Below are 27,210 nucleotides of genomic sequence, written 5' to 3' on the forward strand. Positions count from 1 at the left end.
TGTGGTTGTACCAAAAAGTGTGTTTATTTGGTAGAGCAGCTATGATGGTGAAGTGTAATAAAGCTCTTGTAACCACATTGGAAGCTACTAAGAAAAAAGGATTAGTTAAGCGCTTTTTATTTTTCCAAATGTAGATTAAAAGGCTATTCTGTCTTTTTTTTTTTTTTAACTGTTAACGACATGACCGTATGTCCTGTCTGTAACAAGGAGCAGGAGGTGTAATAGAAGTGTGGCCTACCCTTTGATTTCAGTGGAGGTGAAGTTGGAGCTGGAGCTTCCTCTTCCTCTGTCCAGTGATGATTATGTCCAGCCCCTCAGCGGTAGATCACGATCAGTTGAAAAAGAGCAAAAATATCCCCTTACGGCTGCCTTCAGAGGCGAGAAAAATTGTGAGATTTGTGCGTTGAGATACAGATAACCCCATTATTTTGAATGGGGTCCTACACATGAGTGATGCTTTCCTGCATTGCACCAGGATGTGGGAAACCAATCGGGTCACATTCTCTTTTTGCTTGCTCTTGCATTGCTGTGCTTATTGTCTTCAATGGGGCTGGTGGCAGCTTCGTGAAAGGTGCACATGATACAAGGTCTCCCATTAAAAACAATAGGAGAAACTGCGAGCCATGGTGGAGGATCCCTATATCCCCAAAGTGATGCGAGGCTGTTTTGAACCTTGCTTCTGCGGGAAAATCCTATGATGATGAGCATGTAATCAGGCTGTGATTCACAGCCGATATCACGCTCGCCCATGTGTAGTTGGCCTAAGGCTGCTTTCACAAGTCCGAGAAACTTGCGTGAGACTTGTGCGTTGTGATAAGCGCAAATCTCGTGCAACTATGAACCCCATTCTTTTGAATGCAGTCATATACATGAGCGATGTTTTCCCACTGTTTGTGAAAAAATAGTGGCATGTTCTATCGCTTCTCATTTCTTGGAAGGCATGGCCCATTGACTTCAATGGAGCTGTGCGATGTGAGATTTCCTATTGAAATCAATAGAAACTGCTTCTGATCCTCTATTGCATGTGAAACTATCGCAAGAGAATCGGAATTTTAATGGCGACGCAAGGCATTTTTGCTTAAAAATCACCTCACATTCACAGGTAAGTTGCACATTTACGAGCGCAATATCGGGCTGAATTCCTCCAACCAATATTGGCTCAACTGTGTGTAGGTAGCTTAAGGTAGATTCCCAGCACTACACTATTGATCTAACCTCCAGAATAGGTTATCTAGAGTTGATCCATGGGGGTCTGCCACTTGGGATTCCTGCTGATCAGCTGGTTGAAAAAAAACAGCAATGCTTGGGAGAGTGCTGTTGTCATTTCAGTGCTTACCTGACAGCGACGTGCACTGCATAGTGGCAGTGCCTGGAATTGTAGCTAGGCCCATTTACTTGAGTAGCTTCAGAGCAGCTCAGTCCTATGTGGCCGATGTACGCTATGTCACAGGCCACGCAAGCACCTTTTCAATCTGCTGCCTAGGCAGCGGACCCTGCTGATCATTACTGATAACCTATTCCTGGAATAGGTCATCAATAATGAAGTCCTGGAACACTGCTTTTTCATAGTGCCATATGCAAAAAAAGGTAACGCAAAGACTGTTACATGGTAGAGACATTGCATGTTCTTGTATACTGTGGAGTGAAATAAATCTTTTTGGACTTTTTTCTAATAACCTAAATCTACAGTGAGTTCCTGAGTGCTGCACCATTATCTGATGAGCCTATCTTTGGGCTTGCCCTCATATATTGCTTCTCCCATTCTTTTTAATGGGGCAGCCAGCAGCATCGCACTGCGGGCTAGGTGCGAGCGTTCCCCATTGAAAACCTTGAGAGAAACTCCGCGTGGCTGATCGCTTCTACCCTGGAATGATGTGTCGTATCTGTGGGAAAATGGCATGTTGGTGAGGGCAATACCGGGCTGTGTTTCACAGCATGATATTGTACTCGCTTGTGTGAAGTTAGACTAAATGGGGTTGTCTGGTGTATGGGTGCTTTCCCCTTTTTTTTCTCTTCCTCCATCTTCCTTCCCCCTCCCTCTAACTTCTCTATTGACCTATCTTCATGTCCAAGTGAATTGTTGAGGGGTATGAATCAGATAATGCTACAGGTTGGTGTACAGCGCCTCAGAGGCACTATGTTAACTAACCATAACATTAAAACCGTTGTGTAGTTACTACTAGGAAGAAAAAAAAAAAAAGTTTGATTGGTTCTCAAATGCCATGCCACGGTTCAGTCAGTGCTTCCTGGAGGCGGGATTTATGAACACCCTGACCAGGAAGCGGTGGCTGAAGACTGCAGACAGGTGTCCCAGAGCTTCGGGAGAAGTGCGGCAGAGTGGCCCACACTTCTTAGGTAATGCATTGTTTTTGTTTTTTATTTTTTTTTTAATGCAGCTTGTGCTTATTTTAGGGACAAACAGTAGGACTTCCTATAGTAAAAGTTGCATCATGCTATGCGATGCAACAGAAAGCAAGGCTCCATAGGGAAATGGGCTACAAAACATCGCAAATCGTGGCAATATTCACACCATGATTTTTTTCTTGCAATGTAGCAGCCTACAAAACATCGCCAACACTGGTATGAAGAAACCCCTTGAAAAGCATAGAATATATAAATATATAAAAAAAATCTCAATTTGTGAGAAAATAGCACAATTTTGTCGCCCGTGTGAAAGCGGCCTTAACCCTTTGCCATCCAATGTCAGGCCTGCCCTGACATTTCCCTCCACAGCTCCGATGTCGGGGCAGGCCCGACACTGCAGTGCAGGAGTGCATCTGCACCCGATCCTCAGACACATCAGGTGCAGACGCACTCCTGCACTGGCCCCCATCGAGGACCCCCAAGGAGAAGGCAGAAAGGGTTTTTAACCCTTTCTGCCTTTTCCTTTATACATTACATAGCGCTCAATTACCGCTATGTAATGCAGAGAGATTCCGGACGGTGTTCATGTGACCGCCGGTGTTACCTGACCCCCAGCGGTCACATGAACGCTGAGGCGGGAGCCTGCACTGTGGGGGGACCTGCTTACGTGTCTGGCGTCTTCCGCATTCTCCCTTTTGCCTCCTAGCCATCAGTGACCGCTGGGTGCCACCTGACCCCAGCAGTCACATGATCGCCGAGCCGGGAGGCAGAAGAGAGAATGGGGAAGACGCTGGACAGGTAAGCAGGTCCCTCCACGGTGCAGTGAGCACCTGCACCCTCTTGAACTCTGTCAGTTCAGGAGGGTGCAGGGAAAAAAAAAAATTTTCTCATCCATTCTCCCCAGCTCCAATTTACTTGGAGCTGGGAAGAATGGATGAGAAAAAATAAATGGATTGGAAAGGGTTAATGTTGGTTAACGTAGTGTGTCATAGAGGTGCTATCCATCAGCACGTATAGGGGACTCACTAGCTATAGTATATACTACATATAGGATTCATGAAACTCGGCTTTACGATTTTACATGGGCATTAGTCAACTTGCATGGATGTTTGTCATATTAATGCAGAAATTTTGCTACTATAGTAAACAACCCTAATATATAAACTAACATTACAGTTAGCTGTCCAGTGCATCCTGTGGTACTGTAATATCGGTTTTATCCCATTAACGTTAGATGCCATAAGTTATAGGAGTTTGTTGTCATTACACAACGCTGCTAAATCTATGTATGTTCACGTTGTGGTGTAGCTTTGAACTGTGATACTACAATCCCCAGCATGTAGAAGTTATGTAATGCTGGGAGTAACTATGGGTTACAGAGCACAATACTATGTGAGAAGTACATATGAGTTGCAATGAATAAAGCTGCACACAGAATTAAGCAGTTGCCGATATCAAGCAGATCAGATCGCAGCTTTCATTTCCCATTTGTCAGAATGAGAGCTGCAATCTGATTGGCAACTACAGTTACTAGTCTTTACAAAAGTCCTCTATACCGCATTATTTGCTCATCACGTCACTGTGATGTCATGTTCTATTCTTCACTTCCTTCTGCCACCTTGGTTTTCCAACCAGCACAGTTGATAAATTGGAGCCAGTTCCCACCTGCAAGATGCAATGGAGGGAAGACCGGGAGAAGGGCTTTATATTGGATGGCATTGCTGTGGGCATCCTGGCGGATAGTAATAAACAACCCTGTATGTGGGGGGCTATCCCTCCATACAACGCCCAGCAAGACCCCCACACTCAATCATATTTCAGGAAGCCCTCGGTCCAGGCCGTGCTCAAGAAGACCGGACAGGTACATGCTGCAGTATTACAGGCAGGCAACTGACATTTCATGCTGCTGGTGACTGCTGCAACTAATTAGCGGCCACAGCAGGCGTTACGTGCTCCTAGCATCTTGGCTGCCATAGCTAGGAAGTATTGTCGGTAACCATACAGCACAAGACTCCTGCGGCCACTGATTGACTACCTTGGTCCAGTGGTGCCCACATGTAAAGAAAGACCAGAGGGACCGTAGCATTTGAGCGCTGGAGGAAAGTAGTAAATGGTTTCTTTTTTCTGTTGTACAATTGAATGACCCCTTTAATGGTGGCCATGCATATTAGATAGACGTTTGAAGAAACGTTAAATGACCGATCGACTGGGAATGATCACACTATCGCAAGTCATGTCATACACATTTTAGATTATGTTGGCCATCACAGTTGTTCAAAGAAGCTGCATATGTTCAATGGTGAGTAATGGTTGATGCATTTCGGGAAGTGACATTTGAGCGACTGATTGTTAAATCTTGCTGGGCATTGGACACTTGCCTTGGCAAGCCAACCTCCCAGCATGCAGCTGCGTCTTCCCCATGTTAGATTTTAAAGCTGAAACGGGAAGTATTTAAGAAGTTGCTGAACTTTTGAACACACAAGTGTCTGATTGGTGGCGGCCTGACCTCTCCTACGGATGATTGTTCATGTATCAGCCAAGTGATGTATATCCATTCAGCTACTGACGACTATAGGTATAATAACTCAAATACAGCTGACTCCTTTTCAGATGATGATGAGACAACCGTTTCTTCTGATAGAACTCGCTTCGTTTTTGGCAATTTTGGTTTATTACCGTATGTATGGCCGTCTTCAAAGGCGGAGGCCTACTATTGTACTTCTGGAGAGTCTTGGCATCTACTTGGTGTCAAGTTTTGACGGGGCATGAGGGGTGTGGTGTGAGTCATCAGCAGCATTGCTGGGGTCTTAAAAGACATTGCGGGACATTTTCTAAAGACTGGTGATCTTATGCTAGTCTTTAGCAGCAGTGTGCTGGAGTAACGCACCTCTCCAAATAAATTTGTCTTATCAGTTGTTAGTCCATGTACCAGAAAGGCAAATCTATGGTAGCTATGAACTGGTGAAGATTTGTTTATAATTTGTCAGCTTAAGGCTTTATTCCCACGAGTGTATATCGGCAGTGCTTTCATGTCTGACCGATTTACGCTCCCCATCTGATGTATTTGTTTACAATGCATCAGCTTACATGGGCGTATTACCGCGGCGTAAAAGCTTGCACCAAACATGCTTGCACCAAAATTACAGTTTTTTTTTTTTCTGACACGTACAAACAGTAGTCCATACTGTAGGTCAGTATGACTTTTTAAATGACATTTAACCCTTTAAATCCTCTGTCTGACGCCTTCCTACAATCTGATTGGAAGCTTGTACAACTCCAATGTCAGAAGACGTCCCACAGGGTATTCTTGCCGTCTATTGTCACCCACTCCACTGTCGGAGCCTCTCTGGCACACACACACTTGCTTTAGTCAGCAGATGGCACCGTTGTATAACAGCAAAAAGAGAGAGCCTTTTAGTAAACCCTGAACCAAACATTGGATTGGAAAGGGTTAATGCTACAGATCATATAGAAGAATCCAGCACTAATCAGACACAATTAGAGGGTAAAATACACAATTACATCTCAAAGCTTCCTAGATAATCGTACCAAAACAGAGGATTCCCATAGTGCCCTCAAGCAGAGTGCCTAGCTCTGTGCAACTCAACCCCCCCCCCCAAAAAAGAGGCAGGCAAGTTGACCGCATTGCTCCTGCCTGCTTCAGAGATCAACACTTTAGTAGGCCATTGGCCTGAAGTGGTCTACAATGATAAACGTTGGAGCACAGCTATGGCTCTCAAGCTCCACTGCAGAAGAAGTTGAAGGTGGTTGTTGACCTGTAATCTACATGGGATCCATCAACAAATGACCTGTCGGTTGTGATTGATCAGTTACCAACTGCTGGAGTAGGCTATTGATGTTTGTTCTGGAGAACCCCTTTAATTTTTAACCCCTCTCTGAATTAATTAGAGCAAGATTCTCCTTGTAAAATGTTGTTACCCTTTTTCTTTAAATGTATGAAGCTTTGTACAATGCAGTGCAGACAGGAGGTATTTAGTCTACTACATGGACATTGCAGCCTGAATCGGGGCCTTATAGGATGTCAAAAAACTGCTCAGTAGCCCTGTCTATTAGCCAGAACGGAGAAGTGCTAAGAACAGCTTTTACTACACAGTCCATTCATGGTGTACATAGTTGGTGATTCATTTCAATTTTTGCAACTATTAACAACTTCAAAATGACCCTTTATTGAATATTCTGTGTGCTGGGAATCTACTAGTGGGAAACTATACTTCGGGCATGCCCTGAAAGTTGCAGGCTGAGAGTTGTAGCTTCCCATCTGCTGGAGAGCCACAGATTAAAAGCCACCAATATGAGCAGTTGCTTCTACAGTGTGAAAAGATTGGAGGTCACTAATGGTAACAGAAATTTATATATGTTTTCTCATCCTATTATCTATCAGGGTCATGGTGGGACCTCAGCAAATGGTTGGATTGTGGATTATAACAACATTTTTGGAAGAGAGCAGAGATACTTGTACGAGAGGAACTTGAGTGGAGCAGGTGAGAGTAATATTGTATCTCTAAATTATAACCAATTGCCAGCTTTACATAGTGACATTGATTATAGCGAGTTACCACCTGTAGTCACAGGTGGTGTCATCTCTGATCTGTGTCGTTCTCTTTCCCTTTTCTTCTCTATCCGCACCCAGACCGTTGCAATGACTCCTTCCAGCCACAATTTGCTTATGTAGCATTTGACACAGAAATCTTTGGTTCCTTGCTTTTCCATCACCCTCCCTATGTTTTCCACACCTCTACGCAATCCATAATGCCCCATATAGTAATTAGACCCCACGCAATAAGTGTTGCTTTTAGTGCCCTCCACACAGTACAAGTGTCCCCTTTTCTGCCGCATCAGTAATAATGCTAACTCTTCTGTCCCCATAATTAAAAATTCCGAAAAGATATGTATGTCTAAACCAGTGACCCCACAAACTATCTCCTCGCTATATAGCTCACTTATAGAGAAGGACACATCAGGCGGAAATAGGACCCTAGAACTGACATGGGAGAGAGAACTAGGAATAGATTTTCAGGCGGAATCCTGGGAAAAGGCCTATGTAATGACCCATAAGTTAAGCGTCTCCAGCAGATTACAGGAGCTTAATTACAAGATCCTGACCCGTTGGTACAGGACTCCGGCGGGACTGGCCAGAATATACCCCCAGTATTCGGATCTCTGTTGGAGGTGTCTCAGCGAACGGGGGACCTTTGTCCATCTATGGTGGTCATGCGCACAGATCCAACCACTGTGGCGTGAGGTGGAAGCCCTATACACAGTTGTTTGCAGAGGGCCGCTTAACCTCACCCCTGAGGTAGCTCTCTTATCCATGATCTCGGGGTCAGTGTCACAAGCGGAGAGTTCCTTGCTGCGCTTTTTTCTACTGGCAATGAGACAGATCATTCCCAGAAGGTGGAAATCAGCAACCCCCCCCCATCACAATTGATGTGGCTGGAAGCTATGGATAATCTGAAGCAAATGGAGGAACTCTGTGCCAAAGACGAACTGAGGTACGCTAAATTTTACAACACCTGGGCGGTATGGTTACAGTTTCGGGCCTCACCTAGACTGGACACGTGGTTGTGTGGTGGCATTGCCGCTCTCTAACGCTTCAGAACACCCTAAAGCGTAAACGACGAACCTTGCATTGTTGACGAATCTATACATAGGTGGTTATTGACCGAACAGGCATCTTCATCTCCATCTTCATTCTATTCTCTCTTCTCCCTTTCTCTCCTCTTTTCTTTATGTCTCTTCTTCTACTCTCCCCCTCTCATCTCTTTCCCAACCCCCTAACCCTTTAGACTCCACTTTGCTTCCTTCCCCTCCCTCCCCTCCAGGGTTCTCCCGCTCTTGTTATGGGGCCCTGGAGACCCCTATACTCCTCCAGTCCCACAGACTAGAGACTTATAGCAACTTACAACGGGGGACTGTTGCCCATTCCGTTGTGTTATATCATAGTTTTATCTTTCATTAATAAATAAAAATGGCTGGGACAATGGGTGCCGGTGGAATTAGTAGGGAGTAGAAACTGTGGTTAGGTTTTGATTGATGAACAACAAACCCTGCAATGATACTTTATACTTTATTGTAATGTCCGTTCCAGCTAATAAAATACTTTTTGAACCATAATTAAAAATTCCCCTTTTTATGCCTCCATAATTAATAATGCTGCCTTTTCTGTCTCGCAAATAAATATTGCCATTCTTTCTGATCCCATAATACATAAGGCTGCCACTTCTGCCCCCATAAGTTATGTCGCCAATTCTGCCCCTGTAGTTAATAATGTAACCTTTTCTCCCTCCAATAATAATGTTGCCGTTTTCTGCCCCTGTAATTATACTGTTGCCTTTTTGCCCCCACAATTAATAACGCTGCCTTTTCTGCTCCTGTAGGTAATAATGCCACCTTTTTCTGCCCCGTAATTAATAATTTATTTTCTTCCCACATTATTAATAATGTCACCTTTCTCTTCCCCTATTATTAATGCCTTAAGGGCAAAGTGCGATAAATATAGTGAGCTCTGTGTACTGAAGAGTGAAAATGGAAGTGAGTTCCACTATGCAACCCACCGGGTGCCCTCTGTCACAGCAGAGCTGTAGGGTCCTAGCAGAAAGACACTAAGTGGTCTTATATGACGTCATCAGGGACATAGATGGTAAAAAAAATAGTTAGAAAAATAGGTAAAGAAAAATTATGGAATAAAATTAAAATATATACATAAAAAAGAAAATGAGCCACCCTCCACACCAACCAAAAGCGCTGCCATATGCGCTATGTAATCAGAGATTATACAAATATATATCAAAATGTGCAAAGCAAAATGAGGAACCCTTTTCTGCCCCTCACTTTTAAAATTAGTATATTTAGGCTAAAATAAACAACTATAAATGAAAAATATATATTTCTTTTTAGTTTTTTACACATAATACAACTAAAAAACTGCCCTGTATGTAATACTGCCATCTTTTCTGTCCCCTGTAGTAGTGCAGTACACAGGAGGGCCTGTAGAGGGCCAGAGACAGGTCTTCTATTGCGAGGGTTAACCAAGGGGTGGAGCAGGAACAAGATAAAAGGCCAGTTCCTACCAAGGAGAGGAGGAGTGAGAACCAGCGCAGCAGGGTGAGGTGCTGCGGGCTGGTGGCCTGAAAAGGCAAAATGTTGACAGGGTGACGCCCCTAACCTCAAACACCCAGGTGGGGTGCTTACATAGACTTGTAATAGGCGAGAGGTTGACAGGGTGACGCACCTAACCTCAACACCCGAGTGGGATGTGCTTATATGGACTTATGGACTTTATTCTATGAAGGAATGCATATTGGGACTCTGTGTCCGCGATTTGTTTATGCTGGGAATAAATGCTAGCAGGCGCCAGTCTTAAAGAGAAACCACGCTTTATGAAGTGTTTCTGCACGTGTGGTGGCCATTCTGGTCAAGAAGTCAGCGATCCCGCAGGCAAGAGTACCCCCCTTGCCACACCCCATTATTATTAATGCGATCTTTTTTTGCCCCAGTAATTAATAATGCTGCCTTTTTTGCCCCAGTAGTTCATAAAGCTTTTTTTCCTGCCCCACTAATCCTAATGCCATCTTTTCTGCCCTGTATGTAATACTGCCATCTTTTCTGTCCCCATTATTATTAATGCAATCTTTTCTGCCCCAGTAATTAATAACGCTGCCCTTTTTTTTGCTCCAGTAATTAATAACGCTGCCCTTTTTTTGCCCCAGTAATTAATAACGCTGCCCTTTTTTTGTCCCAGTAATTAATAACGCTGCCCTTTTTTTGCCCCCAGTAATTAATAACGCTGCCCTTTTTTTGCCCCAGTAATTAATAACGCTGCCCCTTTTTTGCCCCAGTAATTAATAATGCTGCCGTTTTTTTGCCCCAGTAATTAATAACGCTGCCTTTCCCAGGTCGTCTCCACGACAGCACCACCTGAGACCACCTCCTCCTGATAGGACAGGAACACACCGAGAGGTTAAAATCTCCCCCCCTGTCCTCCCCTCCTCAGTGTTTTCCTGACTTGCCAGGAGGCAGGATCACCGAGAGGGGCTGGTGGAGACGCCAGCCTGAAGAGCTTACCGGTGGATCGGAGGGCAGTGGGTCAGCCTGTCCTCCCTTCCTGCAGAGCGACTCCCGGGACGCCACATGGGGTGGCTCCCTCAGGCCAGGTGCCTCCCATGGGGGGTTCAAAGCGGGGCTCCAGCTCTCCTCAGACGCCGACATAGGACCGAGCGCGACGCTTCCTGGATCCTCTTAACGCGTGTGGAGGGGGCGGGGTGCCGCGCCATGTGACTAGTGCAATGATGTCATCGCGGCAGGCTCGGCCGCCGCTCGGAGGGGGCGGGGCTTAAATTTAAAGGTGCCAAATTCAAAATTAAAAACAGGAACCTGAGAGAAGATGGCGCAGATCAAGTAAGGGCCATTCAGTAACTGTTTAGCTTACTGCCCCAGGAGTGTCCAGTAGCAAAATATGAGTGCTCCAGCACCAGAGGTTGTGGAATGTTCAGCCGCAGTGGGAACCGTAAGTAGCCAGTGGGGCAAACAAGGTCATGTATATTCGTGTACGTTATTGTGAATGTTGCATCCTTATACGCAAAAATTTTGTTTATCTTGCAGGGGGATAAAAGGGATGCCCCTCCCAGAACCAAAGCGAAAAAATGCGTAGAATGCGGCGCAAGACTACCGGCTTCGCATGTGAAGTCATTATGCAAAACATGCATAGCCAAGCTAGTCAAGGAGGAATCGGGGGGATTCCTCGAGGACGTCAGGAAGCTAGTCCGAGAAGAAGTACGGTCAGCCCTGACGACTCCAAAAACGCCACCAACAGAGGCATCAGGGGCAAAACGCCGGAAAAGGGTGTATACCCAGAGGAGCACTCAGATTCTGAAGAGAGTTCGAAATCAGAACCAGAAGAGCTGGTGTTCGAGTAGTCCTCAGAAGAAGAGGACTACAAAAAGTACCTCTTCCATAGAGAAGACCTAGCGGACCTCATCAAATCCGTTAGACCCACGCTAAAGATGGAAGAACCCAAAGAGCTCCGCACCATACAAGACAACGTCTTTGGGGGATTAGGGGAGAGACGGAAGCATACCTTCCCGGTCCACAACAATATCTGCAAGATGATACACAAAGAGTGGAAAAAACCCGATGCTGGATCCTCCTCCTCCAAGGGGGTTAAGAGACGCTATCCGTTCGAGGAGGAGGTATGAGCGAATTGGGAAGAAATACCTAGAGTGGACGTCCCAGTGGCTAAGGTGGTGAAGAGGACAACCTTGCCCTTTGAAGACGCCACGCAGCTGAGAGATCCAATGGATCGGAAGGCGGAGGGCCTATCAAGGAGATCCTGGGAGGCAGCCACCAGTACACTCAGACCAGGGGTCACAGCCACGTGTGTCGATAGAACCCTGGGGGTATGGCTAGAGCAGCTGGAGCTGCATATCTCAAATAAAACACAGAGGGAACAAATTATAGATTCCCTCTCGATACTAAAGATGGCCACCAATTTTTTGGCAGACGCATTGGCGGAGTCGGTGAAGCTCTCTGCCAAAGCAACAGCCCTAACCAACTCTGCCAGAAGAGTCCTGTGGCTAAAGTCATGGTCAGGTGACCTGGCATCAAAAAATAAATTATGTTCGCTCCCTTTTCATGGCCAGTTCCTCTTTGGTCCGGATCTGGACAAGATCCTAGAGAAGGCAGAGGATTCCCGGAAGAGAAACAGCGTAAAGGGAAGACCTTCTTCCGGGCCCCAGTACAACAGCCGGAACCGTATAAGGGCAAGGGCAAGACAGGCCGCTGGAGTTACCCCAAGGGGGGCAGAGGGAGGAACTTCCTCTTCAACCCTCATCAGGGGGATCCAACCAAACAGAAGCCCTGATGCCATCCCAGTGGGGGCGAGGCTGCAGAGTTTTGCGGATCGATGGGCCTCGGTTTGCAGGAGCCCGTGGATCCCGGAGATCCTGCAGCAGGGATACCGAATCGAACTGGTGTCCCTCCTCAGGAGAAAATACATTACTACCAGAGGTCCAGCGCAACAACTGCACCCGCTCCAGCAGGCGGTTCGGGACCTACAACGTCTAAAGGCAGTGTCCTTCGTACCACAAAGAGAAGAGACCTGGGGGCATTACTCCAGACTCTTCCTAATAAAGAAATCGGGCGGAGGCTCACGCATGATAATAAATCTAAAACCCCTGAATGCCTTCGTCAAATATCGAAAGTTCAGGGTGGAATCGATCGCTTCAGCAGTAAGGTTGATCCCCAAGGGAGCCTACATGGCATCAATCGACCTGAAGGACGCCTACATTCATGTACCAATCCACAGGGACTCACAAAAGTACCTAAGGTTCATGCTAGAGATGGGCAAGAGGACAAGACATCTCCAATTCAGATGCCTGCCCTTTGGAATCTCCTCGGCACCCTGCATCTTCACGAAAATCATGGGGGAGGTCGCAGCCTATCTGAGGCAGAGATCGATTCTGATAGTCCCCTATCTGGACGACATCTTAATTATAGCCGAGTCCAGAGAGCTCCTAGCAGAAAACCTGGCAACGGTGCTCAACTTGCAACAGTTTTTAAGATGGATAGTAAATTGGGAGAAGTCCAGCCTAGACCCCAGCAGGAAGAAGGTGTTTTTAGGCATAACACTCCATTCAGAAGCTCAATGCTCCTTCCTCCCCGAGTCAAAAGCGCAGAAGATCCAAAGGATAGTAGAATCCTTCCTTCGGAGACGGTCATGCTCAATCCGGGAGGCTATGTCCCTCCTGGGAAGCCTGACATCATGCATCCCAGGGGTAGCATGGGCTCAGGCGAATACCAGACCTCTGCAAGCAGCGGTTCTCTCAGCATGGGACGGCAAGCAATCCTCACTAGAAAGGAGAATGCAGATAAGGAATTCAGTGAAAATATCCTTGCACTGGGGGACGTCCCCAGGAAATCTGCGAAGGGGGGTCCACTGGATACTGAATCCGGCCGTGCAGGTCACGACAGATGCAAGCTCCTGGGGGTGGGGAGCGCACGTCGGAGACAAGCTCCTACAGGGCCCATGGCCGCTGGGGATGAAACACCAGTCCTCAAACTACAGAGAACTACAGGCAATCTGGAAGGCCCTCCAGCACCTGGGGGACGCAGTAAAAAACCAGCACATAAGAGTGCTATTGGACAATACCACGGCAGTAGCCCACATTCGGCACCAGGGGGCACGAGGTCGCCAGCTCTACAAGGCATTTCGCAAAGAATCTTTCGCTGGGCGGAGGGCCGCATCCTCTCATTATCAGCAATACACTTGAAGGGATCCCTGAATCAGAGGTAGACTTCCTCAGCCGAAGGCGTATTGATCCAGGGGAATGGTCTCTATCCCAGGATCGTGACGGACAGGTGGGGTCTTCCACAGCTGGACCTGTTCGCATCCAGACAAAATGCCAAGGCAGAGAACTTTTTCTCCCTCAGACCGGAGGACTGGCCAACAGCGGTGGACGCTCTGAGCCAGGATTGGGGAGGAGAACTGGTGTACGCCTTTCCTCCAATTCCGTTAATCCCAAGGGTGTTGCAGCACTTCAGGTCACAGGCATGCACCCTGATCCTAGTGGCTCCCTTTTGGCCAAGGAGGAGCTGGTTCAGCCTTCTAAAAAACCTGAGCATCCAGGAGCCAGTCACCCTTCCGGCTCAAGCAAATCTACTAACACAGGGGCCTTTGAACTACCCCGATATAAGCAGACTCCATTTAACAGCCTAGATACTGAAGAATCCATACTGAGGGGCAGGGGGTTCTCGGACAAGGTAGTCAGGACACTAATGGCAAGTAGAAAAGAGACAACCAACCGCATCTACCAAAAAATCTGGAAGAGGTTTACCTTTTGGAGACAGGGGAAGGACTCCTTGAGCAGCGGCGCTGACATCCCATTAATCCTGGATTTCCTGCAGGAGGGCCTGGATATGGGCCTCTCCCCGAGCACCCTAAGGGTCCAGACGACAGCCCTTAGCGCTCTGTTCGACACTAAGCTAGCAGGAGACAGGTGGATCAGTAGATTCCTGACAGCGGCAGATAGGTTGTGACCTAGATCTACCAACATATGCCCAGACTGGAATCTAAATCTGGTCTTGGGGGCTATGTCAGCGGAACCCTTAGAACCAATTGAGGGGCTCTCAATAAAAATGCTCACAATTAAAACAATCTTCCTAGTGGCCATTTCCTCAGCCAGACGGGTCAGCGAGCTACAAGCCCTATCCATCCTCCACACGCTCCTCAAGATAACAGACACCAAATTAGTCTTCAAAACGGACCCGACCTTCTTGCCTAAAGTAGTGTCTCCATTCCATAGGGCCAGGAACATAGCAATCCCCTCGTTCTATAATCACCCAAAAGATGAGAGAGAGCCCTAAACTGCTTAGATGTCAGGAGAGCGGTCCTGAGGTACATCGATGCCACAGGGCCATGGAGGCAGGACGACAAGCTGTTTGTCCAATTCTCAGGCCCTAACAAGGGGAAAAAAGCGGCTAAAAGCTCTATAGCCAGGTGGATCCGACTGGCCATTAGCGAATCCTATAGGACTTTGGGGAAAGAGGCCCCCTCGGCTCTTAAAGCCCATTCCACGAGGGCAGTAGCGACTTCATGGGCCGAGCATAGCTCGGCATCCGTGGAACAGATATGCAGGGCAGCAGTGTGGAAAAAGCCACACACTTTTGTCAAACATTACAGGGTAAAAGTGCAGCTAGACGAGGACATGACCTTCGGTCGTAAGGTCCTCTTGGCGGCAATCCCACTCTAAAATAATTGTTTTTTAATTCAAATATTTTTTATTGAATTTTCCTCGTCCGAAGACGTTTAAGTAACAATACAAAGCACTAAAACATATCCCAAATAGTCTCTCACGCGCCTCGAGGATAAGTCCACTGTGCTCTTGATCCATTCTTCTTGTTTGTGAGGATTTTCCATGTGTTGATCCGTGGCATGTTCAATAATTAATTCCGTGACCATGGTGACGCTATTCCTTCTCCCTCTCTCTCCCCAAACAACAATTATTTTAGTACATTTACTATCTTAGTTTCTGAGTAAGTCCGAGCCAATAAGAACCCTAAAATGACTTTAGTTGATACGTCTCAGGTGGTGCTGTCGTGGAGACGACCTGGGAAAAGGGTGATTATACCTTCCCGATAATCGGGTTTCCAGGAGTCTCCACGACAGCACCCGTACATTCCCTCCCCCCCCAAAAAAAGGTTATAGGTGTATAAAAAAAAAAGGAATAAATACCAGATAGGTAAAAGAATTTTTAGTTAGCTCCTACCCCGGCAGTTTCGTTATAATACACTGAGGAGGGGAGGAAGGGGGGGGGGGGGGGGAGATTTTAATCTCTCGGTGTGTTCCTGTCCTATCAGGAGGAGGCGGTCTCAGGTGGTGCTGTCGTGGAGACTCCTGGAAACCCGATTATCGGGTAGGTATAATCACCCTTTTTTCTGCCCCACTAATCATAATGCCACCTTTTCTGCCCTGTATGTAATACTGCCATCTTTTCTGTCCCCATTATTATTAATGCGTTTTTTTCTGCCCCAGTAATTATTAAGGCTGCCTTTTTTAAAAAAAATAACTGGTTTTTATTGAAATTTTTATGGTATACAAACATGAGTATATTATAAATACAACTCAAAAAGAAGACCGTACAGCATATATTACTTTTACAGATAAATTGCAGTGGTTGATTATAATACCATACTGAACAATTTCTATAGTTTATGTAAAGGTGATTATCTCTCGGTCATCTATATGTCTTCAAACATTTTATTTCCCTCTTCCCCCCTCCCTCCATATCCCTTTATTAATCAACAATTTAATAAACACATAACATCCAACTGAATATAACTATCCCGCTTTGTATCCCCCTAGCTCCTCCTCCCTTCCCCGGTCAGTCACGTTACTTTCAATAATCCTAGTCTGTTCATATTATCATTATTATGGTACCAAGTAGTGTTGGTGAACTGGGACATACATTCCATAATTTCCCCGTGGCCAAGAAATTTTTCCATGAAATCCCTCCACTTTTTGAAAAACTTAGGGGCTTGAGATTCCACACATTGCTCAATCTCAGTTCTTTCCAACCCTGCCTTTTTTGCCCCAGTTATTAATAAAGCTTCCCTTTTCTGTCCCACTAATCATAATGCCACCTTTTTGTCTCCCTCATGCCGGATTTTTTGCTTGTTTTAAAAACCACTGGTATCCTCTCCTCCCTGCAAAGCACCCCCATGCCGCTCCGCACTGCTCTTCTGATCTTCCTTTCTTCTGGGGCATTGTGGTCATGTGTTACATGCCGTGACACGTGCCGTGACACGTGCCCAGCACTAGCGCCAGTTACATGTCACACCATGTGCCACGTGACCACGCTGCAACCGGAGGAAAAGAAGATCAGCTGAGCAGTCCAGATGATTGGTGTGGGGGTGTTTTTGCAGGAAGGTAAATATACCGGTGTTTTTTTAAACCATCATTGATCCTAACTGCTTCTCTCCAGATCTGAAGAGCAGGCAACTGGTGGTCCCCCAAAACATGGGTAACGGGGGACTGGAGCCGGTGCTCCATTTGCTTCATTGTTAATCCAGCCCTGGGTGAAGAAGTAATTTTGGGTAACCATTCATGCCATTACTCTCTCTTGGGAAGAGACACTCAATTAAAACCTGTCTGTGGTTGGGTCAGGACTTCCAGTGATGTCAGTGAGTATTAGCTGCAAGTGGATGGAGCTTCATTTTAAAAGCACTTTGCGTAAATGAGGAGCATGTGCATGTCTTAATCATAATAGTCTTGTCAATTTCTAGCAGGTCTGTTACAGTATATAATGCTGATGGATAGTTGCCTTTTATTCAACTCTCCATTTATTTATGACCAGACATTCTGATTGCCTTATTAGTTTCTCATTTTAATCTGATTTTGCGCTTTCTCTCAGGCTACTCCTTGACACTGAACACCGGTCACAGCAGCTTTCTATCTAATGTCCACCCTCCAGTTGGTTACAATGGACGATTTGGATATCGGCGGAATACTCCCTCACTCCGTAATAAGTCATCCTGTTTTGGTGAAATCAGCCCTTTCCCTTTTCATTAAGCTAATTGGTGAACTTTACAGTGTTAGTACATTGTCAGTGGTTAATTAAAGAGGTATTGAAGCTGGATATTTACTTGGAGATGTGTCGTTGACTTGCAGTAGTGACTGGCTTGTTTCCCAGCATAATGCTGAATACAGCAATGCAATTTTCTTTACATTTGCCGCAATGTAATCTCATGTCCACGGGAAAAGTTTAGGCCCGCGTGGATTCTCCATGCAGATATGAGGTCTGAAAATAACATTTTACTTACCTGTTCGGACGCTGTGGATATGCCCTCCTTCATGGCCGGATCTTCTTTGTTCGGCCCGGCGGATGTGCTCGGCATGCCGGCAGTGTGGCGCGCGCATGCGCCGTGCACTCTTTTTTTTTTTTTTTTTTTTCAACTCCCGCGGCAGAGCAGAAATTCAGCTGTGAGTGTGCTGTGGATCCGGACAGCTTCCATAGGCTTCAATAGAAGCCTGCGGGTGACCCGCATTGAAATGGAGCATGCTGCGTGTGTTTTCCTGCACATGCAATCCGCGCCTCAGGGGAAAATGAGATCCGCAGGTATTTAAATACCTGCGAGTGTCCAATCCATCCCTATGATGCGAGGATCACGCGTGCGGGTGATCCGCTGCGGATATGCTCCCATGTACATGAGGCCTTAGGATTTCAACAACAGCCCAAGGAGCCTTGCTTTTGAGAAATAGTTTGCAGAGGTTTCTTCAAAATGTTTGAGGAATGAAACGAGTGAGCAAGGTTGCAAGCAAAGGGGGCATAGCTCAATTGAAGAGCATTTGACTGCAGATCGAGAGGTTCCTGGTTCAAATCCTGGTGCCCCTTCAAGTGCCAGCTTTAAAGGGGGCACTCGGATACTATTCATTGAGGCGTTTACCTTCCAATTTGTTACCCTTGAGCAGATTTATTATGCAGAACTATTTATAAATAGGAAAAGGTCGTCCACTCTCTCACTGCAATCCACATTGCGATGGTATGGGATTTCAACAAGCAGGCTAAGGAGCCTTGCTTTGAGAAATAGTTTGCCAGGAGTTTCCTCAAAGCTTTTTTTTTTTATTAAACAAGTTAGCAAAATTACTACCAAATGGGGTATAGCTCATTATAAGAGCATTTGACTGCAGATCCAGAGGTTCCTGGTTCAAATCCAGGTGCCCTCTTCAAGTGCCAGCTTTTCTTATACTATTCAATGAGGTATTTATGTTCCAAAAAAGCTGTCTTCTGATTTGCTGCTCTTCAGCGGATGTATCGGGCAGACGTTTTTCTAAATAGGAAGAAAGAGTTCACTCCCCTACTGGCAATTCATATCTGCCCCAACGTGATGAGTTGGGATTTAAGCAGACAGCCCAAGCATCCTTAAGCCCCCATTTAGACTGCAGAACAAGAGGTTCCTGGTTCAAAACCGGGTGCCCCCTTCAAGTGCCAGCTTTACTCATGCTACTCAACAAGACGTTTACTTTTCAATAAAGCTCTTCTTCAACTTGTTACCCTTGAGCACATTTCTCATGCAGAACTAAACAAGAACTGGTCGTCCACTCTCTCACTGGCAATCTTTATTGGTAGGGATTTCAACAAGCATCCTTACTTTTGAGAAATTGGTTTCCTCAGAACATTACTTTTTAAGAACCAGTGAGCCCAATCATAAGCCAAGGGGGCATAGCTTCAAATCTGGGTGCCCCCTTCAAGTGCCAGCTTTACTCATGCTATTCAACGAGATGGTTACCTTTCCAAGAAAGCTCTTCTTCAGCTTGTTACCCTTGAGCATATTTCTCATGCAGAACTGGTCGTCCAATCTCTCACTGGCAATCTACATTGGTAGGGATTTCAACAAGCATCCTTACTTTTGAGACGACCAGTTCTTGTTTAGTTCTGCATGACAAATGCGCTTAAGGGTAACAAGTTAAAGAAAAGCTTTCTTGAAAGGTAACTGTCTTGTTGAGTAAAGCAGGCACTTGAAGGGGGCACCCGGATTTGAACCAGGGACCTCTTGATGTGCACTCGAATGCTCTGGCTTATGATTGTGATCACTGGTTCTTAAAAAGTAATGTTCTGAGGAAACCAATTTCTCAAAAGTAAGGATGCTTGTTGAAATCCCTACCAATGAAGATTGCCAGTGAGAGAGTGGACGACCAGTACCTGTTTAGTTCTGCATGAGAAATGTGCTCAGGGGTAACAAGGTGAAGAAAAGCTTTCTTGAAAGGTAACCGTCTCGTTGAATAGCATGAGTAAAGCTGGCACTTGAAGGGGGCACCCGGATTTGAAGCTATGCCCCCTTGGCTTATAATTGTGCTCACTGCTTCTTAAAAAGTAATGTTCTGAGCAAACCAATTTCTCAAAAGTATGGATGCTTGTTGAAATCCCTACCAATGAAGATTGCCAGTGAGAGAGTGGATGACAAGTTCTGCATGAGAAGTATGCTCAAAGGTAACAAGTTGAAGAACAGCTTTCTTGGAAAGGTAACCGTCTCGTTGAATAGCATGAGTAAAGCTGGCACTTGAAAGGGGCATCCGGATTTGAACCAGGGACCTCTCGATCTGCAGTCGAATGCTCTTCCACTGAACTTATGATTGTGCTCACTTGTTCTTAAAAAGTAATGTTCTGAGGCTACCAATTTCTTAAAAGTAAGGATGCTTGTTGAAATCCCTACCAATGAAGATTGCCAGTGAGAGAGTGGATGACAAGTTCTGCATGAGAAATATGCTCAAGGGTAACAAGTTGAAGAAAAGCTTTCTTGAAAGGTAATCGTCTCGTTGAATAGCCTGAGTAAAGCTGGCACTTGAAGGGGGCACCTGGATTTGAAGCTATGCCCCCTTGGCTTATGAATGTGCTCACTGGTTCTTAAAAAGTAATGTTCTGAGGAAACCAATTTCTCAAAAGTAAGGATACTTCTTGAAATCCCGGCCAATGAAGATTGCACGAGCAGTTCTGCATAAGAAATATGCTCAAGGGTAACAAGTTGAAAGAGCTTTCTTGGAAATGTAACCGTCTTGTTGAATAGCATGAGTAAAGCTGGCACTTGAAGGGGGCACACGGGACCTCTTGATCTGCAGTCGAATGCTCTTCCACTGAGCTATACACCATTGGCTTATGAAAGTGCTCACTGGTTCTTAAAAAGTAATGTTCTGAGCAAACCAATTTCTCAAAAGTAAGGATGTTTGTTGAAATCCCTAACAACGTAGATTGCCATTGAGAGAGTGGACGACCAGTTCTGCATGAGAAATGTGCTCAAGGGTAACAAGTTGAAGAAGAGCTTTCTTGAAAGGTAACCGTCTCGTTGAATAGCATGAGTAAAGCTGGCACTTGAGGGGGGCATCCGGAGATGAACCAGGGAGCTCTTGATGTGCAGTCGAATGCTCTTCCACTGAGCAATACCCCCTTGGCTCATGATTGTGCTCACTGGTTCTTAAAAAGTAATGTTCTGAGGAAACCAATTTCTCAAAAGTAAGGATGCTTGTTGAAATCCCTACCAATGAAGATTGCCAGTGAGAGAGTGGACGACCAGTTCCTGTTTAGTTCTGCATGAGAAATGTGCTCAAGGGTAACAAGGTGAAGAAAAGCTTTCTTGAAAGGTAACCGTCTCGTTGAATAGCATGAGTAAAGCTGGCACTTGAAGGGGGCACCCGGATTTGAAGCTATGCCCCCTTGGCTTATGATTGTGCTCACTGGTTCTTAAAAAGTAATGTTCTGAGCAAACCAATTTCTCAAAAGTATGGATGCTTGTTGAAATCCCTACCAATGAAGATTGCCAGTGAGAGAGTGGATCACAAGTTCTGCATGAGAAGTATGCTCAAGGGTAATAAGTTGAAGAGCTTTCTTGGAAATGTAACCGTCTTGTTGAATAGCATGAGTAAAGCTGGCACTTGAAGGGGGCACCCGGATTTAAACCAAGGATCTCTCGATCTGTAGTCCAATGCTCTTCCACTGAGCTATACCCAATTGGCTTATGACTGTGCTCACTGGTTCTTAAAAAGTAATGTTCTGAGGAAACCAATTTCTCAAAAGTAAGGATGCTTGTTGAAATCCCTACCAATGAAGATTGCCAGTGAGAGAGTGGATCACAAGTTCTGCATGAAAAGTATGCTCAAGGGTAACAAGTTGAAGAGCGTTCTTGGAAAGGTAACCATCTCGTTGAATTGCATGACTAAAGCTGGCACTTGAAGGAGGCACCCGGATGTGAACCAGGGATCTCTCAATCTGCAGTCCAATGCTCTTCCACTGAGCTATACCCAATTGGCTTATGATTGTGCTCACTGTTTCTTAAAAAGTAATGTTCTGAGGAAACCAATTTCTCAAAACTAAGGATGCTTGTTGAAATCCCTACCAATAAAGATTGCCAGTGAGAGAGTGGATTACAAGTTCTGCATGAAAAATATGCTCAAGGGTAAGAAGTTGCAGAACAGCTTTCTTGGAAAGGTAACCATCTCGTTGAATAGCATGAGTAAAGCTGGCACTTGAAGAGGGCACCCAGATTTGAACCAGGGATCTCTCGATCTGTAGTCCAATGCTCTTCCACTGAGCAATACCCCCTTGGCTAATGATTGTGCTCACTGGTTCTTAAAAAGTAATGTTCTGAGGAAACCAATTTCTCAAAAGTATGGATGCTTGTTGAAATCCCTACCAATAAAGATTGCCAGTGAGAGTGTGGATGACAAGTTCTGCATGAGAAATATACTCAAGGGTAACAAGTTGAAGAAGATATCGTTGAATAGCATGAGTAAAGCTGGCACTTGAAGGGGGCACCCGGATTTGAAGTGGAAGAGCAATCGACTGCAGATCGAGAGGTCCCTGGTTCAAATCGGGGTGCCCCCTTCAAGTGCCAGCTTTACTCATGCTATTCAACGATATGGTTACCTTTCCAAGAAAGCTCTTCTTCAACTTGTTACCCTTGAGCATATTTCTCATGCAGAACTTGTCATCCACACTCTCACTGGCAATCTTTATTGGTAGGGATTTCAACAAGCATCCTTACTTTTGAGAAATTGGTTTCCTCAGAACATTACTTTTTAAGAACCAGTGAGCCCAATCATAAGCCAAGGGGGTATAGCTCAGTGGAAGAGCATTCGACTGCAGATCGAGAGGTCACTGGTTCATAATCCGGGTGCCCCCTTCAAGTGCCAGCTTTACTAATGCTATCCAACGATATGGTTACCTTTCCAAGAAAGCTCGCCTTCAACTTGTTACCCTTGAGCATTTTTCTCATGCAGAACTTGTCATCCACACTCTCACTGGCAATCTTTATTGGTAGGGATTTCAACAAGCATCCTTACTTTTGAGAAATTGGTTTCCTCAGAACATTACTTTTTAAGAACCAGTGAGCCCAATCATAAGCCAAGGGGGTATAGCTCAGTGGAAGAGCATTCAACTGCAGATCGAGAGGTCCCTGGTTCAAATCCGGGTGCCCCCTTCAAGTGCCAGCTTTACTCATGCTATTCAACGATATGGTTACCTTTCCAAGAAAGCTCTTCTTCAACTTGTTACCCTTGAGCATATTTCTCATGCAGAACTTGTCATCCACACTCTCACTGGCAATCTTCATTTCTAGGCATTTCAACAAGCATCCTTACTTTTGAGAAATTGGTTTCCTCAGAACATTACTTTTTAAGAACCAGTGAGCACATTAATAAGCCAAGGGGACATAGCTTAAAATCCGGGTGCCTCGTTCAAGTGGCAGCTTTACTCATGCTATTCAACGAGACGGTTACCTTTCAAGAAAGCTTTTCTTCAACTTGTTACCCTTGAGCACATTTCTCATGCAGAACCAAACAGGAACTGGTCGTCCACTCTCTCACTGGCAATCATCATTGGTAGGGATTTCAACAAGCATCCTTACTTTTGAGAAATTGGTTTCCTCAGAACATTACTTTTTAAGAACCAGTGAGCCAAATTATAAGCCAAGGGGGTATAGCTCAGTGGAAGCAGTGGAGGTCCCTGGTTCAAATCCGGGTGCCCCCTTCAAGTGCCAGCTTTACTCATGCTATTCAACGATATGGTTACCTTTCCAAGAAAGCTCTTCTTCAACTTGTTACACTTGAGCATATTTCTCATGCAGAACTTGTCGTCCACTCTCTCACTGGCAATCTTTATTGGTAGGGATTTCAACAAGCATCCTTACTTTTGAGAAATTGGTTTCCTCAGAACATTACTTTTTAAGAACCAGTGAGCCCAATCATAAGCCAAGGGGGTATAGCTCAGTGGAAGAGCATTCGACTGCAGATCGAGAGGTCCCTGGTTCATAATCCGGGTGCCCCCTTCAAGTGCCAGCTTTACTAATGCCATCCAACGATACGGTTACCTTTCTAAGAAAGCTCTCCTTCAACTTGTTACCCTTGAGCGTTTTTCTCATGCAGAACTTGTCGTCCACTCTCTCACTGGCAATCTTCATTGGTAGGGATTTCAACAAGCATCCTTACATTTGAGAAATTGGTTTCCTCAGAACATTACTTTTTAAGAACCAGTGAGCCGAATTATAAGCCAAGGGGGTATAGCTCAGTGGAAGAGCATTCGAGTGCAGATCGAGAGGTCCCTGGTTCAAATCCAGGTGCCCCCTTCAAGTGCCAGCTTTACTCATGCTATTCGACGATATGGTTACCTTTCCAAGAAAGCTCTTCTTTGACTTGTTACCCTTGAGCATATTTCTCATGCAGAACTTGTCATCCACACTCTCACTGGCAATTTTTATTGGTAGTTATTTCAACAAGCATCCATACTTTTGAGAAATTGGTGTGTTCAGAACATTACTTTTTAAGAACCAGTGAGCACAATCATAAGCCAAGGGGGCATAGCTTCAAATCCGGGTGCCCCCTTCAAGTGCCAGCTTTACTCATGCTATTCAACGAGACGGTTACCTTTCAAGAATGCTTTTCTTCACCTTGTTACCCTTGAGCACATTTCTCATGCAGAACTAAACAGGAACTGGTCGTCCACTCTCTCACTGGCAATCTTCATTGGTAGGGATTTCAACAAGCATCCTTACTTTTGAGAAATTGGTTTCCTCAGAACATTACTTTTTAAGAACCAGTGAGCACAATCATTAGCCAAGGGCGTATTGCTCAGTGGAAGAGCATTGGACTACAGATCGAGAGATCCCTGGTTCAAATCCGGGTGCCCTCTTCAAGTGCCAGCTTTACTCATGCTATTCAATGATATGGTTACCTTTCCAAGAAAGCTCTTCTTCAACTTGTTACCCTTGAGCATATTTCTCATGCAGAGCTTGTCATCCACACTCTCACTGGCAATCTTCATTTCTAGGCATTTCAACAAGCATCCTTACTTTTGAGAAATTGGTTTCCTCAGAACATTACTTTTTAAGAACCAGTGAGCACAATCATAAGCCAAGGGGGCATAGCTTCAAATCCGGGTGCCCCCTTCAAGTGCCAGCTTTACTCATGCTATTCAACGAGACGGTTACCTTTCAAGAATGCTTTTCTTCACCTTGTTACCCTTGAGCACATTTCTCATGCAGAACTAAACAGGAACTGGTCGTCCACTCTCTCACTGGCAATCTTCATTGGTAGGGATTTCAACAAGCATGCTTACTTTTGAGAAATTGGTTTCCTCAGAACATTACTTTTTAAGAACCAGTGAGCACAATCCTTAGCCAAGGGCGTATTGCTCAGTGGAAGAGCATTGGACTACAGATCGAGAGATCCCTGGTTCAAATCCGGGTGCCCTCTTCAAGGGCCAGCTTTACTCATGCTATTCAACAAGATGGTTACCTTTCCAAGAAAGCTCTTCTTCAACTTGTTAGCCTTGAGCATATTTCTCATGCAGAACTTGTCATCCACACTCTCACTGGCAATCTTTATTGGTAGGGATTTCAACAAGCATCCTTGCTTTTGAGAAATTGGTTTCCTCAGAACATTACTTTTTAAGAACCAGTGAGCCCAATCATAAGCCAAGGGGGCATAGCTTCAAATCTGGGTGCCCCCTTCAAGTGCCAGCTTTACTCATGCTATTCAACGATATGGTTACCTTTCCAAGAAAGCTCTTCTTCAACTTGTTACCCTTGAGCCTATTTCTCATGCAGAGTCATCCACTCTCTCACTGGCAATCTTTATTGGTAGGGATTTCAACAAGCATCCTTACTTTTGAGAAATTGGTTTCCTCAGAACATTACTTTTTAAGAACCAGTGAGCCCAATCATAAGCCAAGGGGGCATAGCTTCAAATCTGGGTGCCCCCTTCAAGTGCCAGCTTTACTAATGCCATCCAACGATATGGTTACCTTTCCAAGAAAGCTCTCCTTCAACTTGTTACCCTTGAGCCTATTTCTCATGCAGAGTCATCCACTCTCTCACTGGCAATCTTTATTGGTAGGGATTTCAACAAGCATCCTTACTTTTGAGAAATTGGTTTCCTCAGAACATTACTTTTTAAGAACCAGTGAGCCCAATCATAAGCCAAGGGGGTATAGCTCAGTGGAAGAGCATTTGACTGCAGATCGAGAGGTCCCTGGTTCAAATCCGGGTGCCCCCTTCAAGTGCCAGCTTTACTAATGCCATCCAACGATATGGTTACCTTTCCAAGAAAGCTCTCCTTCAACTTGTTACCCTTGAGCCTATTTCTCATGCAGAGTCATCCACTCTCTCACTGGCAATCTTTATTGGTAGGGATTTCAACAAGCATCCTTACTTTTGAGAAATTGGTTTCCTCAGAACATTACTTTTTAAGAACCAGTGAGCCCAATCATAAGCCAAGGGGGCATAGCTTCAAATCTGGGTGCCCCCTTCAAGTGCCAGCTTTACTAATGCCATCCAACGATATGGTTACCTTTCCAAGAAAGCTCTCCTTCAACTTGTTACCCTTGAGCCTATTTCTCATGCAGAGTCATCCACTCTCTCACTGGCAATCTTTATTGGTAGGGATTTCAACAAGCATCCTTACTTTTGAGAAATTGGTTTCCTCAGAACATTACTTTTTAAGAACCAGTGAGCACAATCATTAGCCAAGGGGGTATAGCTCAGTGGAAGAGCATTCGACTGCAGATCGAGAGGTCCCTGGTTCAAATCCGGGTGCCCCCTTCAAGTGCCAGCTTTACTCATGCTATTCAACGATATGGTTACCTTTCCAAGAAAGCTCTTCTTCAACTTGTTACCCTTGAGCATATTTCTCATGCAGAACTTGTCATCCACACTCTCACTGGCAATCTTTATTGGTAGGGATTTCAACAAGCATCCTTACTTTTGAGAAATTGGTTTCCTCAGAACATTACTTTTTAAGAACCAGTGAGCACAATCATAAGCCAAGGGGGCATAGCTTCAAATCCGGGTGCCCCCTTCAAGTGCCAGCTTTACTCATGCTATTCAACGAGACGGTTACCTTTCAAGAATGCTTTTCTTCACCTTGTTACCCTTGAGCACATTTCTCATGCAGAACTAAACAGGAACTGGTCGTCCACTCTCTCACTGGCAATCTTCATTGGTAGGGATTTCAACAAGCATGCTTACTTTTGAGAAATTGGTTTCCTCAGAACATTACTTTTTAAGAACCAGTGAGCACAATCCTTAGCCAAGGGCGTATTGCTCAGTGGAAGAGCATTGGACTACAGATCGAGAGATCCCTGGTTCAAATCCGGGTGCCCTCTTCAAGGGCCAGCTTTACTCATGCTATTCAACAAGATGGTTACCTTTCCAAGAAAGCTCTTCTTCAACTTGTTAGCCTTGAGCATATTTCTCATGCAGAACTTGTCATCCACACTCTCACTGGCAATCTTTATTGGTAGGGATTTCAACAAGCATCCTTGCTTTTGAGAAATTGGTTTCCTCAGA

At 45.2% G+C, this 27,210-nt stretch overlaps 1 protein-coding gene across 1 annotated transcript; it reads left to right on the top strand.

The window, feature by feature from the left end:
- Positions 1–6,168: 6,168 nt before the first annotated feature.
- On the top strand, positions 6,169–17,505 carry SPMAP1 (sperm microtubule associated protein 1). The gene is made up of 2 exons (XM_066585838.1): positions 6,169–6,866; positions 17,292–17,505. The coding sequence occupies exons 1-2, from the start codon at positions 6,677–6,679 to the stop codon at positions 17,447–17,449; spliced, it is 348 nt and encodes a 115-aa protein (XP_066441935.1). The 5' UTR covers positions 6,169–6,676; the 3' UTR covers positions 17,450–17,505.
- The last annotated feature ends 9,705 nt before the right edge of the window (positions 17,506–27,210 follow it).

This window comes from Eleutherodactylus coqui, chromosome 13 (genome assembly GCF_035609145.1).
Source record: "Eleutherodactylus coqui strain aEleCoq1 chromosome 13, aEleCoq1.hap1, whole genome shotgun sequence".
NCBI classification, from domain to species: Eukaryota; Metazoa; Chordata; class Amphibia; order Anura; family Eleutherodactylidae; genus Eleutherodactylus; species Eleutherodactylus coqui.